We start from the raw sequence: 17,946 nt of genomic DNA, 5'->3' as shown, positions 1-17,946 counted from the left end.
TTTTTGCTTACCCGCCCTGCTGTATGCAGCAAGTAAGGCGACCCGGCTGATGGCACCACGCGACGGCCGATGTGGCATGAGAATATTGTTAGTTGTGTAGGTCATGGTTGTACGAGGGCTGGGATACTGCCAGGGCGCCCACACATAGACAGGAGGACGATTAGGGTCCTCAACCAAAGCCTTTGGCTCAAAAGCCTAACCGCAAGGCAGCGGTGTTTGGCGGGGAAATGCAAATGCATTACCTTTTCTACGGAACAAGTCGCCATACATGTTCCAACCCCCAACCTGGAGGACCAGGAGACTGTGTTTGTCAGACCTCTAACCATTGACCAACCTGGTATGAGAGACTCTGTGAGTGTCGCGCGGACACCCCCCAGTCTAGGTGGGTGGGTCGCCGAGGTACACAAACCGCCACACCACGGTAAGGTCCAGTCTCTTCGCGACGTGTGTATCGGAATACAGTACGACTCTGTTGTGTACCACGGTAAGGTCCAGTCTCTTCGCGACGTGTGTATCGGAATACAGTACGACCTGTTCTGTTGTGTGAATGTGTGGTGTGGCCTCTGAGCAGCGGAACTGAAACGTCTGCAGATCTTCGACTACCATGTTCTCGGAACCCCAGCTCATGTATGCTTGTGTTTGCGAATCCGCAACGGGGCGGTTAGAAACGTGCGTATGTGTGTGAAACGGGGACTTTAGTCTAAGCCTGTGTTCAGCCCCCAAACCGCGGTGATTTGGTCATATAACGCATATAACGGCCACTTGTTTTCGTAGCCCGTGGGAAACACCATAACAGTTACACCTACGAGGTGATCTGACTCCGTACGAATGCTAAGAAGGTAGCAGTCGTTTTGAACACAAGATCTAACTGCTATGGTTCATTCCGATTGTTTGACTTGTTCCGGTTTAGAGGCGCCAGATAACCCGATGCTCATGTTTGTTCTGAAAGTTTGTGTTTGAAGTAGAGGTTAATTAGCGCACATCTGAAGGAAGTGGTTGTGTGAGCATCTGCGTAAAACATTCCGTCGAGACGACTTGTGCTTGTCTATTCTCCCCAAATGGACATTAAAACCTTCAACCATAATAATGACTTCTGTGCCTCTGGTCATCCACGCAAAGCGTTTTCATCACTGTCACTACCTCAATTTGCCGAAGTAGGTACAGAAACGATGAAGAGATATCACAGAAATCCAGTTAAATCGAAGCTTTTCAGCTCTCTCACTCAACGTAATACCGACACCAATGGGGTGACGGGGTGTGTTTCTGTATCATCCGACACTCGGAGAGTAAACTGTGAGCAAACTCATCTGTCTGGTATCGTGTTCACATGCACTAAATGAAAAAAAAAACAATCGCTCAGCTGTCATCATCATCATCATCAAAGATAGCAACATCAGTGTTGACACTGATTCTCCACTACCGTACAATCGTTCAGCTATAACCATTGCGGTGCCAAGGTGCTACCTGAAGAAAGCACAGGACTGCCAGGTTGCCCAAGACCAGACAGCAGCAGTTGAGATGCCCTAACCGCTGATCTATCTCGAGGTCATGTGCAATATCGTAGCAGAGTCTTGTGTGCATGTTTTTGAGACAGCGCACATCAAATTTTACGGGGGAAAGTGTCAGCAAGGGGCTTCTGTTATTATCTCACAGACTATGGACATTAAAGACTGTTGCGGTGAAGAGATTCCTTGGTGCTAGTAGTCCAGGTTCAGTTTTCATTTTTCTTAATGGAGGAATAGAATGAATTTGCATAACCACAAACGGACGGGTTTGTACTAGCGTGGATAGTAATAAGGGTTGGAGCTGATAAATTAAGGAAACTTGCCACTACCTCTAACCTGCTTTGCCACACATTACTTCCCAGCTTCACAAGGCCGACGAAGAGGGTATGTTTGAGGTATCCACCTTAAGGCTTTCATTTGAACATTTTATGTACAAGGTAGTTCGAGAAGATAGGGTTTCCTTCCAGCGCCCTCTCCGTAGTCTGTGACCCGCGAGACAGCAGGTGTTGAGGTTTTGGCGGGTTATACCCTTGACCAGCGACTCAAGTCTGACCCACTTGTTTGTGAGAGACTTGCCTGGTGCCAGGGCGCAGGGAGCAAGGCATAACTGTCATATTGCTAATGAGGTTGTGCATAGGAGTTACCTGGTTTTAAACCCACTCTGATCGTATTGAATAGTGTACCGGTGGCTTAAGTCAATCGTTTCGTTTTTTAGGGCCGACGTTTTCGAACCTGTCCTTCCTGAGAATAAGGCGTCTTCGCTGTTTCCTTAAATACGGACATCCTTGTCGCCCGGGGAAAACATCTTACTACCTTTTCAATTCTGTTTTCGGAGAATGCCATGATCCCGAGGCCTTTGCTTAATACGAGTACTCTTAGTACAGACACTTGCTGATCCTCGTCTGCTGCGGGGAGACTGGATCTTACGCCCATGTAACGGCTTTTGTACTTTCGTGGCTTACTGAGCTACACCGGATTCCCGACAAAGTTTCTCATAACCAGGCTGGTCAGTGCGTGAACGCCAGGCGAATACAGTCTTTCAGTCCTGGTTACGGGTAGGAAGAAGTACTGTGGCTTATTCTGTAGACAGACTTGTCTTACTTTCCGCATTTCGAACCCTGGAATCTCGAGTCCTACTATCAAGGCTTGGACAACTTGGCAGTACCCCAGCCCTCGTGCTTATCTCAGGTTAACATTGCAGCTGGGCACCTAAAGAGTTCTTCGGTCGAATGATTTATTTTTTCCATATTGTATCTGCTTCAGCCTCTATGAACTGTAGCTCTGAATTTGCCAAATCAATCTCTGTGAAGCTGTAAGTGTGCTTTCTTTCTTGCCTTGGATTGGACACAGAACGCATGGATGACTGAGAGCGCCTATTATAGATATGTGCCGATCGTACGCCGTTCCTTGCAATGCCGATTTCGGGACCATGGAATTCACATGACTACGTAGTGTTCACAAACAATCCATTTCTGTATCCAAATATTGTCATTGTCATCACTTACAGGTGGTGAGGATCAGTCACTGCCCGACGCTCCTTCTGGAATACCTGCGTGAATTTCGACAATACGTTTGCCTATCACCGCATTTGTGTTTTTCGGGTCTATGTAAAGCGCGCGCACCTCGTTTAGCCAGCGCATATGTAGCCTATTCGCGTGTGTTTGAGAGGAAGCGGACCTCCCAGACAACTGAGGGAGTCGTTAATTGTGTCTATCTTCAAAGAGGGCATCAGAGTGATTGTAGTAAACGAAGGAATGTCCGTTTGTCTCACCTTATAACCAGGATACTGGCGTCTTTGACCGAATGGGCGCCAGGCTGAGCACATGTCTGAATATTCCACTTTAGAATTGTGACATTGTTCAGCTGTAACCCCCTTCTGGTGCCCAGCTGCCATGCCACCCGGAGGAGGCACGTGGGCTGAGATGCTGCCAGGTTGCCCAAGCCTAGACAGGAGAAGTCGATAGGCAAAGGTCGGTGCGGTTAGTAAATTCGCGCTCTAACCACCTGAGCCATCTCGGCAAATAACTGTGACAAAACTCCGTATGTTAGCCAAACAGCCCTCAGAAAATCTGTTTACATCCACTGTACCATTCTTTAGGTAATCGGGCCGAAAAGTTCATGACAAATTTATTGTTTATGAATTCATCGATCCAGGGAACTGACCCCCAGTCATCTGACGTTCCCATACTCCATGAGGCTTTAAATCGAGGAATCAAAACGGCATTTGAAGAACGAATAGTCCATTTTGGATTATGCTGAGTTGCTACTGAGCAATCGTCACTTCACACAACCCTGTTTCATTTGAATTTCGGAGGTAGCACATGTTTCACAATCTGCGTGCCAAGTCTCATTTCAGCATTTTCAAACCCCTTGTTTCCCTTTGGAACTTCAACGTGAAATGAATTGTATACCCTAAGGTTCCCTGGGTTCTTCAAACGGTTGTGTTGGAGACCAGCTGAACTGTTCTTCGAAGTGTTCAGTCCACCGCTCAAGACGACGACTGATAGTGAAATGTTGTTCCGTCTTTTTTCGCATATTGTTTCACTGACACTTGCTTTCTTTTGACTAGTTGGTCGAATCAGTCGAAACAGAGAGCGGCTATTGCCTGCAGTAAAAGCCTTCTCCATCTGCCGGACCTCCGTAATCCACCAGAGTTCTCTGTCATTCTTCAAACTCCTGATTTTTCAGTGTTTGAGGGATCGCTGGTTGATGGTATGGCCTTTCTGACAGCAATAAGATCCATTGACCTTGATGATTTCCAGCGGTCATTTAGTCGAGTCAGATGGCCTGGACAGACAGTTCTGAAAGCTGAGGGTATTGCTTCTTTAGCTGGCCTCCATTCAATCTCCATTCAATCTTCATCATCCGCATGACTGCGGTTCCAGTAGCTTCATAGGCAGATCACCTCGATACTCTTCAGCTACTGAAACTTGTAGAAGTTGATGAACGGATCTGCTCTCCTTTGGCAAGCTGAATGCTGACGGAAACCGAAGTACCAATCGGGCCCGTACGATGGCGTGATTAGAGTCAATTTGCGTAGCACAGAAGAAACGATAGTAATTGACTGAGACTCTCAATCGGTGGCTGATGGGCGCACAGCCCAATTGAGTCCATGGCTGCTTTGTGGGAGATGGCCTTCAAGTAAATTCGTGTGAGCGCTTTTTTATAGTTCATACCAGCTAGGAGCAGACGACGATCTGCACACAACTGAAGAAGCTGCTCTCCGTTATCCGTACTTTCAGCATTGACTCCAAATCTGCCACCTAATCGTGCTTCTTCCGGACTTAATCGACCGACTAGGGCATTCTTATCGCCTGCCAGAATTACTATATCCGAAGTAGTCGTGACAGATCTTCATAGAACTCGTCCTTTTCAGTCTCAGAACTGCAGTCTGTTGGGGCATATGCTGATACGACATATAAACACCATTCACCGCATCGGTCTCAATTGCACCAGAACCGCGTAGCGCGAATACGGCTGAGGCCGAAAGCAACTTTCACACCGTAGTTACCACGAGCCATTGCGTCCGGATCAGCAGATACTCGAAGAATGAAATTTGGAACATCTGAGCTCGTCCTAAGTGGCTTGAGGACCACCAGCTACAGTCCTGAATGGGTGTTTCAGAGACACACCATACATCGACAGAGAATGAAAGCAAGGTTTCAGCAAGGGATACCTGTTATCCAATTTGACATAAAATACGGACATTAAGTGCTGCAACGTGGAGCAGATCCTCTGAGGTTTGTTTTTCTGGATGAAGGTTTAGATCCGGAATGGTGGCCAGAGGAGTGACAGGTGGGTTGATTGCGTTGAGTTGTACAGTAGGCGAGGAAGGAGTGCGTGAGATGGCCGGTGAGAAAAGAGATGCAAGGGCAAATGACACCTCCCCATTTCCCAGGTTGAAGAAGGGGGTTTGATTGAAGTACCTCTTTGAGCCTTTGACTCAAAAGTCTGACCCACACTGCAGTGGGGGAATGTAGGGTTTTGTTCGGGGACCCCGTTCCTAGCTTCTGACTCAAAAGTCTTGACTGCGAGACCGCAGTTTTCCCTTCCGGGAGCCAATGACTCAATAGTCTGATCCACTTAGCTGCAGGGCTCAGGGAGTGATGCATTACTGTCTCACTCCTAGTACAGCCGCGCACGGCAGGTGTCTTTTGAGCAGCATCAAACTCTTTGGTTGCGAAAGTATTTCGACTCCAGTGAATGATTCGCCGGTAGTCACGGTCAACCTTTTGGCGGGTGAATGATTCGCCGGTAGTCACGGTCAACTTTTTGGCGATCGGAATGTGCGGTTTTTAGGACCGACCTTTTCTAGCATGTCTTTGGAGGAAAGCAGCATGTGCGGTTTTTAGGGCCGACCTTTTCTAGCATGTCTTTGGAGGGAAGCAGCATCGCTCCTTCCACATATTAGCCACCTGGGAGAAACGCCTCACTGTCTTCATACTCCTATCGCAGGGGACAGCACGTCTTTACCTCCATATAGCCTTGTAATACAATTACTCACAGTACGGCGACTCGCTGTTCTTCCGGCTGTTCTCTGTTGGTCTATCTGGCGTGGTTGAACCTTTAAGGACTGAGTTTCAGCCAGTATAGCCCGCAGAATCACTTCCGCAGGGAGCCCGAACTCGCTGTTCTTCCGGCTGTTCTCTGTTGGTCTATCTGGCGTGGTTGAACCTTTAAGGACTGAGTTTCAGCCAGTATAGCCCGCAGAATCACTTCAGCACAGGAGCCCGACCACCGCAAGGTGAGAGCTTTAGGTCGGGAGTGCTCCATAAACCGGTTGATCTTAACTAAAGGGCTCTCTTCTGATTCTAGCCGGTCGAGAGTCATAATTACAGAGTAGTGTCATTGTTGTACGAAACAGTCTGCCGAATGATCCGGGTACCGGCTTTCATTACACACCTAATTTCCAATACTAAGTTCGCTCAACTCACCAACAGACAGTCTCATGGGTCTTGTTGCACAGATTAACGGGAACAGATTCTGTACATTGCTGATTGCACTAGTATCCACTTACGCAGCTGGGTGAGCTAGTCAACAACCACGTGTTTTTGCTTGTGACGAAGCTCGCATGCCTCACAATGATACTGCATGGTGAGTGCGAAAGAGAACACTGACGGGAAATGATAGCCAGTGGATGATATCTTGCGGTCATGCAGTTTTCGCAATCTTAACGTGGTTGCCATCCCCATAATCCCAACCGGAAGACAAGAGCGAATTGCTGATACAGAACATAAAACCACCGTTTGCACTCCCTGGGAGTATGACATTGTGTGACCTTTCGGTGCTTCCTCTGGTTCACCTTGGGTCAACACATAGGACACATTGATGCAGATGGTGGCCAGGCTGACCCAATACGCCCTAGGTTTGTTTTACCATTGTACCCATAGGGAACGACCCATAGGGTCGTTCCAAAAACACCTCAATGGGCTTCATTTTTATGTGCGCGATGTTCCTACCGTCCTGTAGATGACACTGATAAAAAATGGCAACGTGCCAGATACCTTGAACCCGAGTCGGCTACCGAAGGCCAAAAGCGATGTGCTACGGTTGAGTAACGAGGAGGAGACGCCAGATTACTCATCGGCCACTAGTTTGCGGGAATGCCATGCTCAAAATCAACGGTCCATTGATTGCAGATAACTGCCGTTACAGTAAATGCAAGCAGAAAGTTGACTACCTAGGCCGTTCTTCTGTGAGTTGAATCTTCTATCTTGTGCTTTGGTATTCCTCACCGGCTTTGCTGCTTCAGCATTCCATGGCTCCTACAGTGGCTTGTTCAGTTCCCAGTGGGAGCCATCTGCTACGAGTTCTCCGGTTTCGCCAACTTTTCCTTGCCATCTTGTAGTCCTTCATCAAACTCCCAAATCTCGCATGTTTTACTCCGGTTTTGGTCGACAAGTTCCAGCAGAAAGACAATGTGGTTATAATGAACGAATCTTTTAGCAGGCCAAATACTGGTAGGACAGTAAAATCCGTGGTTCTCGAATTTCTTTTGTTTTCGCACAGATATTGAATATTCGCGTGATTCCGCTGCACTGCATGGCTTTGATCTTGGTTTATCTTTCTTTTCTCAAAATTAACCTCATACATACGGTTTTACGCGGTCTAGTGCCCCAAACTCAGTAGGACTCTTTGCCTGCCTAACGTTTACTTTTTCAAAAAAATACTTCATCGCTGCTTACTTTCTTTACCTTATACTTTTAGCTGCACACTGCGAAGAACTTCGCGCTGGCGAAGCAGCCAAAAGCAGTTCACCTAAAATATGGGAACCTTCAACACATGAGAATGAGGTGTCGTGTGTGGTAGGCCCTTGTGCTTTATTGGTATCATGCCTTCAATCACCCATTCGGCTTGTTATACGGGTCCGACTGGCTTTTCTTCACAACTATCTACGCAACCAATGCATGCGTATCAGTATAAAAACCTTGGTCCTCTACCTGCTGGCATGGGATCACCAGCTATGCCAAACCCATCTCCACGAAACCGCCTACTATTACAAGACCCTAACACACCGCTGGTGAACAATTCGGGACATTTCGGTACACCTGGTCCTCCTCACACGACCTCGGTGAACGGCAATTATTCCGCTCGTTTGACCAATTCACGTGGTCACCACGGCACTCATGCACAACAGTCAAACGGCATTCCCTCTTCGAATCCCACCGAATTAATGTCCATGTCTATGCACACACCTCCCTCAAACTATCATTATTGGCCAGCTGTCGCTACAGCCGTGACGAATTCACCTAACAGTCACAACAGCACCACCACAACTCCCAATCCATCGGTTTCTCCATATGCACACACTAATATCATGTCGGGTGGTACACATAATTACAGCCCAACTCCTGCTTCTGTCGGCACCAATGACTTTCACTTGAAACACAATGGGACCACTTCGGCCAAGTCGAATGTCGTCAATGGTGGCACCAGTACACATGGTACCAAATCGAATAGTTCTTCCAGCGGTAGTCGGCCGTTGTGGAAAGAACGGCCTCATGTGGGTCGATACAGTCTGATCCGAACAATAGGAAAAGGAAATTTTGCCAAAGTCAAGTTGGCACAGCATCTGACAACTGGAATGCAGGTCAGTTGCTTCACCTTTAGTTTGCATTGTGTATGTGTGTGTGTGTGTGTGTGTGTGCACGTGCATTCGTTTGCTTGCATGTTTAATTTGGTACTACTTTACAGCGCGATATTCCTGCCTGTGTTCTAAACTGTAAAGTTTCACCTACGAGTTCTTTCATCACTGCGGTCTTACGCAGGACTGACCTTGCGCTTAACAAAGTCAACGTTCCTGAATTCTGGGTTTTTATTGAAGTTTCTGATTGAGAGGAAGTTAATGGGTGGGTGTTTCACTTGTGGATTCAGTCCGGCTAAGTGAGTTCGGTTTATGGAGACAGTCTTTAGAGGCGAACTTGCCTTCAAAGGTATTTTCGGATTCCAAAAGTGTCGACAGCACCCAACTGGACAGCATATGATTGGTTGGCAGAAGGCAGCATCCAATAGAGCACGGGTGGGATGGGTAAGAAGGGCTCAAAGTAATATGTATGGTAGTATGCTCTTCTGCCACCTTATTAAACAAATTGTCCCAAAGATGGTCACATTAGCTGGTTATTTTCTATCTGTTGCCTTACCGATTGGTAGAATCGGCCAGTTATTGCTACTCAAGTCGACTGATCAGCGTGCGCTTGTTTAACCGCGTCTTTCTGCCGATCTAGTGGTAAATACTCTGGTTCATTTTTGAGCTAGCGATGCGCCGAATTCCTTACTTTTCTGAACAGTCAGATCTACCTATAATGGTAGAATGTGGAGATTTGGTAATTACTGACGTGCCGTTCTACATTGACGCCATCTGGTCGGTCTTTTTAAACCCATGATTCAACCAGCACAAATGGGTTCTCACTTTTCTGGTCGCAACAGTCGGAGTAATTTTACTCAAACTTTGTTCCCTACGCTGCTTTTCCCTGAGAAATCTAGTGACGAACATAACCGCTATTTTAAGGTGTACTTTTATTCACGTCCACTCCTCTGGTACAGCATTTTCCCACTAATCGCCTCAGCGGTCAGTGTAGAAAAGTTTCTTTTACTGCGAGACGGATACTTACCGGGACCATGACTATAATACTCAAGTGTGTTCTGTAACCACGCTTGGTGAAGTATTATTTGTTTGTGTATGTCCAAATCAACCAGGGTTCGTGCTGGTTAGGTTTTTGTAAAATAAAATCTCCACTAGGTGGCGGTTTTTTTTTCAGCCGTTACCTGGAGTCCAATTTGCGCTTAACTGCCACCACCGTATCGGCCGTCTAGTAGCCTTCTGGAGGCCTGGTTAAAGATGGCGAATTTTGACACTCATGTCTCAGCTAAGAACTCTTTTAAAGCTGATCTGGCACCCCGCCAAAGTAACGTTTGACATGATATCCAAACAACTATTCTACTGTAGTGTTCTAGCCATGTTTTATCCGTTTCTTGTTTCGATAGAGCTATGACCACTCGACGATCCCTCCTTCACATAGGGAATGGACTACTCAACCTCGACCATTGCATCATTACCACTTGAACGCGATAGAGAGGTTGCTTTCGACTTGTAACTAATTGCCGATAAACTGAAGTGAACTGAACGTTCTTACTCGGTGACAACTCTCACTTTCTGTTTTCCCTCTTTATTCAGGTGGCCGTCAAGGTCATAGACAAAACCTTACTGAACCACTCCAGCATGCAGAAAGTAAGTGGGATAATTTGAGCAGTGTATGTCTAGTCAACCCTCTTGGTCGTGATTAATCTAATTAATCGATATCTGACTCATCCATGCGTTCCGTTTCTACCATCATCACAGTAGTGACGATAATGCTCCGTAAATGTTAACCCACAGCATCCCGTTGTCCGGCACTTAATGTAATAATTACTCAACCACATTCACAGGCACAACAGCAACCTGATAAATCTTCTTAGGCTATTGCTGAATCCCATCCACACCCTCCCATTGCGAAGGGTTCACAACGTCGAGATATGCGTCTGATCATCTAATCTGTTTCAGTGTGAACCACCGTGGAGGTAATAATGGGTTCCTGTTATGTCGGTATGATTTATCGGTTGCTGTTCGGCCTCCACCAAAGATTGCTCGGTCCGAATTCGCAACTAGGCGTATGCCAATATCCGTTTGTGTACTGCGGGAGACAGGCCATCTGAGGGTACCAACAAACTCGTCGGAAAAACTATCTGTGTTTCACCACTGTGGCGAGAATGATACCTGATCAGCCGTGAGTGATAAAGGGCCAACAGTTATGTCATTCGAATATACTGCAAAACTAACCTAACAGTTTGTTTACTTTGTTTTGTGCAATGATAAGCGTGACGAAGCCATATTCCCACAAATTTCTGTGTTCTTTGCAACGCCTTACAATTCACTCAATCCGTTTTTGCTAAGTTCGTTTCTTTTACTGCCTCCTTTTCTAGCTATTCCGTGAAGTCCGTGTGTTGAAAACCCTCAACCATCCAAACATAAGTGAGTTTTCTGTTTTTTTTTGGTTTCGTTCTGATAACCGTATTCACACGAAAAACCGACTGAATATTGTCCTTCTCATTGGACGTCTCAATAAAAAAACAGAATCTTACTTTGTCCTTGAAAACTGAAAGCAGAGAGGTGGCCAACCCTTGACTTGGCAAAGGAGTATGAAGGAGATCACGAAATGCTTGGGTGCTGTCGGTGCTACTCGCCTTCCAGGATTGGGACCGCGTGATCCTCACTGTCCCTGGTTGGAGACACTGCAAGATATGGCTGCCAACCGATGTCAGTGGCGTTCTTGCTGTCAGTTTCTATCCAGATCGCCTGAGTGAGTGTTTAGAGATATATACATCTCGGAATGATTGTGGTAAGCTAGCACTAAGCCCCTTCCCCGTCCACCTTTACGCTTTTTTTTACAATAAGGCTTCCAAATAAATCATGGTTGTACGGCAGTGAAGCATTGTTGTTGAGCAGTCATGTCATGCTGTCGATGATGATGATGAAACCGAAAGATTCATTTGATATCCTGAAGCGTACGTGATGCTCTTGCTGTTTGCATAACCTTTGAGATGTGCTAGCTTCACGTTGTGCCATTTTGTCGAGCAGCTAAGGCGCCTGTCCAGCAGTCTTCTGGATTTGATCGAGACACTTGCACATTTTGGAATGGAATATATGTATGTGGAACATCTAACTTATTAATGTGATGATGAAGATCGGATAGTTTGATGATAACTCCACAAAAATATCGGATGATGTGCAAATTTCTCCGGCACTCATTTGTATAGGTGGCTTATTTCGCTTCAGTATTTTAGGCGCGTAGGGAATTTAGGGTGTTTTCACTGAAAGTCGATTAGGTTGTCCGATTTTCCGACATCCTTTGTTAAGATGGGTTCTTGAAAAAAACATGAATCACTGGAATATGGATTCGCTTATTCGGTCCCCAGCAGCACGGTTGCCCCCATAGTAGATGGGTTCTTTGGTGATCAGCTTGAGCACAACACGTTCCTCTTGCCGTGATTGCCCGTATTTCTCCCAAAAAGGATAGAGCAGTTTCAGTATACTTTGCTCCACTATGATGATCGCAAGTGTCTTGTGAATTTGTCCCCCCGTTAGATCTCACGTTCTTCTTTTACCCGTATAATTGTATGGATATGTTTATCCGTAATTATTTCCCTAGGGATTTGTTCTTGTCTTGTTCATCCCACACACCGTCCTGAATCTCTGCATCACCATTGGTATCCTCAACGTGCAACCCTGCACACGTCACCTGTCAATCTTTCTTTGTTCCAATCGGTACTCTGTCGTCTGCCAACTGGAAGGAGAACACGAGGGAAGGATGTAACACATTTATAAGACGTCTTCTTTTCCTCTCTTTCTGCCTTGGCAGAACGTGTTCATATGTCTTTGTTTCCTCGACGCGTATCATATCCTCCCTCTTTATAAGATTATCGGACTTTGTTTCCAAACGTTTACTGAACGGAACAAAGTTCTACAAGCCACCGTGGGCATAATCCCCATAAGGCTACTCTAATTCCCTCCAAATTTCGGATCCTCCACAAGATAAGCACATACGCTTTCGAAAGAATGCGGTCATTTCTCCTTGGTTAGTGAAATCCCAGTCTTCAAGGAGAGGAGAATCGATAAGCTCTAAGTGTAGCACGTAACACGACTGGAAGTTGTGGAACTTCTATAAAACCACCCTGGGTTGTTTGTTAAGCGCACCGATCCTTGTTGGTTATAATGCAAATGGCTCTTTCGGTCACACTTCTTGTCAGATGCTCAGTGATCGGAACTTTAAGATTCCATTATTCTTTTACTTTCGGCTGTCTTGAGCCCCTCAGGTGTATACGCTACACGGTTGTCAGCATTTGTTCCTCTTCCTGTGATCCCTGGGACGTCTCAGTATGGTCGGGGTCCGGGCTATCAGCTGACACGTTCAGTGTTCCGAAACGGAATAACTGACAGCGTCACAGACTGCTTTTAATAACATAATGGACCCCTGGGTGTCCAACTCACCCCTCGGGTATGATCACATTAGTTCGGGTATTTGTTTACCCCCGCAATATACCCAGCCGATCTTCTCCAGCTCTACGCACTACATTCTGTCTGGATTTATACCGGGTCGAATCGGAACGCTTTCCCTTTCTTGATATAGTGTAGAGTCGAAAAAACAGCGCGTCACGTTTCGTACCCTCTTGATGCAACAATGCATATTCAATAAATTGTTTGGCTGCCCGCGCTTGGCATATTCTACGCTAAAACTAACTGTCTCTCTCACTTTGTGGAATAATTATGTCGCATGCCTACATCTTTTCTGTTTTAAACCGAATGGTATTTCCGACCGGATCAAGTGGCTAATTAAACCATGTTTCAGCTGATACATACATACATATACATATATGCATATACATAATTGGAATTCTTTTGATCCTTCATGGGCGTCGAAGTGCCAGGTGAACTTATTGTGTTTGGGGGGGGGGGAGGGTCGTGTCCTTATTGTGTTTGGGGGGGGGGAATTGGTCGTGTCTTAGGGATACGATTATCCTGTATTTCGCGGTCGGCGTGAACAGCAATAAAATCATATCAGGGAGAGTTCCTCTGCTCGGGGGATTATTAGACTAAGGAACTACTGCATACGCATATGAAGTCGATAAATAATCTGGTGTTCAGTATATGCGTAATCAGCTAGTCGGCCTAGCTTAAGCCATTCTTGACCCAAAGCTTCTGCCTTGCGAGCCAAACTAAGTGAGACTTAAGGGGATGATTTTGAAGCAGTATAGTTAGCTTAAGGTGTGGCAGAGGTAAACCAAAATCTTAACGCGTGGTTTCCCAAGATTTGATCTTCAGTTCAGATACATGTTCAATCATTTTAGTATCGTCTATTCAATGAGATTTTGAAAAGAAAATGTTTGAAATGTGAAGCCTCTAAAAACTTAGTGCTCCAGTATCACATTCCATGGTTTGTTAATTCTGTTCAGCTGGTTCGTATTGCGCAAGTGAGCTGACGTGTAATCTGCCGGATTGTCACTCACGTTTTTGAAGTTTTAAGCCAGCCTAAACTGCAAGGCGCGGTCGTGCACTATCATTCACAATGCGAATACAGCATGTATCTATGTCAGTATTTTACTCTCATGAGTGGATTGTACTTGCTACATTTAGGTGTCTGGGTGCCAAATGGAAGTAGGCGCGATGGCTGGGATACTGCCAGGTTGCTCAATCCTAGACAGGAGCAGTCGAATCGATTTAAGTCGGAATCTCGGTATTGCAAACGAGCTGACCCTTCGTCGTATACAAGTATACCAGTATACGAGTATATTTTTACGGCTTTATGTATGAAGCAGCCTACATATAGATTATCAGGATGGGGATCAGTCATGTGAGATTTGAACATAGTTCGTTGAAACGGTGGTTCGTCCATCCTCGTATCCTCTCGTTCCTCCGGGGGGGAGGGGCACATTCATGGTTTAAGTCTTTTCCAAAGCGATACTTGAGGCTAACTCTAATGAGACAATGCTTATTTGATTCATTGTGATATACAAGGTAATGTGCACATTTTTCTATCTTGCATGGATAATCAGTACTGAATTTTAGCGATTTTTGCTGTATCTCACTTGCTGCACATTAAACGAACAATAAGTCCTGTTTCTTCACTACGGCCTTCTCCGTCTTAGCATTCAGTAGTTCGCACCATAATTAAAGAAATGAAGGTTTCGTTAAAACTTCAGGAGTTGCTTTTTATCTGAGCATGCACAGGGGTTTGTCTCAATCAGAGGACCGAAAAATAAACAGTGTTGTGATTTGTCCAGTTTTATGTTGCTGATAGTGCCGACTTAGGATATTTTATCCAATAAAAAGGACTCAGTCAGAGGATTGACAGTTGGGTTTTTTGATTTTATATCGTGACACTGATTGAACGAGTTTCAAAACCTCCGCTAGCTATCCTCGGGGAAAATTGATCTCAATTACCCTTTTCCCTCTAAATCATCATCACCGTCGCCAGTTATAAAAACCTCGTACTTGCTGTATAGTGGTTATTTTTGCCACATTTTCGTTCGCCGATGATTTGGAAAGGCGGGCTAGATGGCAATACGTTGAAGGTAGCAGCTGAGCTTTCCATTATGGAAATCAGGAGGGGAGCTATGCATTAAAGACAGCAGTTTGGTGCGCAAACGCCACTGACGGCTCAACTGGGCCATGTCTGACAATGTCTCTAACCATTGATGTGCCTGTCCTCTCACGAGATCCCAGCCCAGGGAGACGGCAACGGCCAGCGTAGGTGAGTTTACTGCTAATGACTTTTATGCTTCGCTGCCAGGTCATTGTTTGACCTTCCCTGGCTTTCTTTGACTAGTGGGTAAACTCCAACTTCATACTAGATTCACAGAATCCTGTCAAACAGTGACACTGGCTTTTTGACACTCCGTCTTTTTGAAACAGCTGTTCCAACGGTCCTTTTAGTTGTCATTGTAGCAATGCCTTGCACCGATCAGCTGAAGTGGAAAGGATGATCAGTAATATCAGCATTTCATTCACTGATCCTTAGTGTATCTCTTCTCAATGAAGATTTAGTTCGGTCCTGAAAAAAAGGAATACAACAGCCGATAATGTTCTGTTGCTGTTCGGCTACATCAGTACCTATAATTTTCACGGCTTCTGGCAAGTTAACGAAAAGAGTGACATCTTAGATTTTGCCGGCTCGTGCAAGCAGGCTCAGTTGCAGAGCTTGAAGGAAGCTTATTCGATTTCATTTGAGATTGCCAGGCAACTGTCTTACGATAGTTCTTGATCTGGTTGTCGGAAAGTTAAGATGCGCTGCTTACGTGCCACATGTCGGACAATCCTTGACGTATCTCAAGTTCCCGCATCTGTCATTTTTAGATTTCTGTCATAGTTTTTCTAGGGATGGTTCAACAGTTGTTAGTTGTGATATATTTTGAAAGAAATACCAAGACGTTGACATGAAAAGGAAACAACCTTCCTTTCTCCATTTCTCGCGAAACGTTGAACATCATGTTCATGCGCAGTGTGAAACCTGAAACGAATCCGCCTTAGACTAATCCTTCGACGCGTCATTGACCTAAATTTGGATGCCTTTTACTTCTATCGATCATTTTTTTCCATTCGATTTAATGCTACACCGTTAGACTCCATTCGAACACAGACCGACTAAGATTGACCGTATCTTCACTTTTTGCCCTGCTTGAAGTCGATGTCCCCAAGTGCATCTCACATATGAGGTCGAGTCGTGGGATGCCGGTTGACTTCCTGCAACCGGCTGTTGTTCGTATTTCTCCCCAGTCTTCCTTATACGTGTAAATTCTATACACACTTGTTGTTCTGTTACGTTGATCGGTAACCAGTCCAGCATCGCTCTTTCTATCTACAAATTCCCGATAGATTACTTTACAACGTTACACAGTAAACCCCTAAGAGGGCAACTGTCTGAGAGCTGCCGCGGTTGTGAAATAAGCTTTTCTCGCGGTGCCGGTTGTCCAGGACTGATGCCTGACTGACTCCCTTTAGTGGGTAGCCTCTTTACGCGAGGTTTCTTGGAGTCATGTTGTACACTTTTCTGATGGGCGTTCATCATTATAGCTTCGTCTCTCGGATACCGTTTCTCCATTTTCTTCGACAACATTATAAAGATGGAAGGCAGTAAATAAACTTTTCTTTTCTCCTTAGTTAAACTGCTTGAAGTAATCGAATCCGAACGGCACCTGTACCTCGTAATGGAATATGCCAGTGGGGGTGAGTTATTTTGGTTGTTTTCAATCGATGGATTTCCTGTGTGTTCCCATTCAATGGTCCGTTAAGTTATGTTTTCAACCTTCTTTGTCTCAGCTCAGTCGCCCTGTCTGTTAATCTATTCATGTGGTTTTCCGTGGGTCAACTATTTTGGTTCTAATGGTTATTCCCGAAATAGTGTTCGCCTGCCATGGTCCTTATTATTCACGGATTTAACAGATTCTGTCGACACTCCAGTGCCTAGGTTCTTCGCAGTCCATATGGAGCTCGTTTTTTCAGGTACTTACATCTACTTATTTACTACACCATCATCTTGGAATGTGCCAACATCCACTCAGTATTCGCAGCCCTGTCGACATTCACATTACCTGTATCAGTTTGTTGATAATTGAGACAGAATGAAAGGGAGTGGAATCTTGTCTGAACAGAACAAGCTATTTTGATTATAGACAAGGGATATAGGTGGTGGGGATATGTCCAAACGCACATCAAACGTATGGGACCTCCATATGATTGATTCCACGTGTGCTGCAAGTTGCATGCCTCCCACCCAACAGGTAATATCTATTTTGGGATTGACTGTTTCACTGCCTGCCACAGGCAGCATATGTTGAATTTTGTCGTACAGTATAGCCTACTAACAAGCTTCCCACTGAGCAACCACTAAACAAGTTAGCCTCCTGAGTACCAGTTCTCCTACAATCTCGTGATTACAGGTGGCCAAGTTTTCAACCATATGACGTAGGTTAGAAAATATTTTGCGCGTTCTAAATGTCTGTAGTATGTAGCTAGCACGTATGCTCGCTGCTGCGCGCAGGGGAAACATAGTACCATTCTGACTGACCCCAGTTAATTCTCACCGCAAAACACTCCAAACGCGAATCTCAGGATGTCCGGTTTACGTACTTGTGAATCTTAGTAGGTTAACCTCGACTGTCAACTTGCAATCTCGTTCGAAGATATTGGAAACTCAAAAATCTCGATCAGAATTGAAGAACTAATGGATTCGTTTTCACAACTACAAGACGATAACTTGATGACCACAGTGAATGAGAAAAATGAGGAATTGTCGGAGCTATCGGAGATTTCACCGTATTCATCAACAGCCGTTTTCCAGATGGAGGGCTAGAAACCAACTCGAAAGTCAATAGGTAAAACTCTGATCGATCGGCTATCATAATTTCCGTG

The 17,946-nt window shown here is 45.4% G+C and overlaps 2 protein-coding genes across 2 annotated transcripts in view; one reads left to right on the top strand and one right to left on the bottom strand.

Annotated features, from left to right (window-relative positions):
• The window catches only part of T265_02282 (hypothetical protein), a gene marked incomplete at both ends in the record, with an annotated part of 104,314 nt that overhangs the window by 19,464 nt on the left and 66,904 nt on the right, over positions 1–17,946 (top strand). The window contains 4 exons of the mRNA XM_009166486.1: positions 7,713–8,595; positions 10,180–10,233; positions 10,965–11,013; positions 16,696–16,761. Of these exons, the coding sequence (XP_009164750.1) occupies positions 7,837–8,595; positions 10,180–10,233; positions 10,965–11,013; positions 16,696–16,761 (928 nt within the window). The remainder of the gene's footprint in view (positions 1–7,712; positions 8,596–10,179; positions 10,234–10,964; positions 11,014–16,695; positions 16,762–17,946) is intronic.
• Positions 16,412–16,651, bottom strand: T265_02281 (hypothetical protein; the record flags this gene model as incomplete). Its single annotated transcript, XM_009166485.1, has 1 exon — positions 16,412–16,651. One exon carries the CDS (start codon positions 16,649–16,651, stop codon positions 16,412–16,414), a length of 240 nt encoding a protein of 79 aa, XP_009164749.1.

This window comes from Opisthorchis viverrini (genome assembly GCF_000715545.1).
Source record: "Opisthorchis viverrini unplaced genomic scaffold opera_v5_26, whole genome shotgun sequence".
Taxonomy (NCBI): domain Eukaryota; kingdom Metazoa; phylum Platyhelminthes; class Trematoda; order Opisthorchiida; family Opisthorchiidae; genus Opisthorchis; species Opisthorchis viverrini.
Note: the sequence above shows the minus strand (reverse complement) of the source record. Positions and strands in the feature narration are given on the sequence as shown.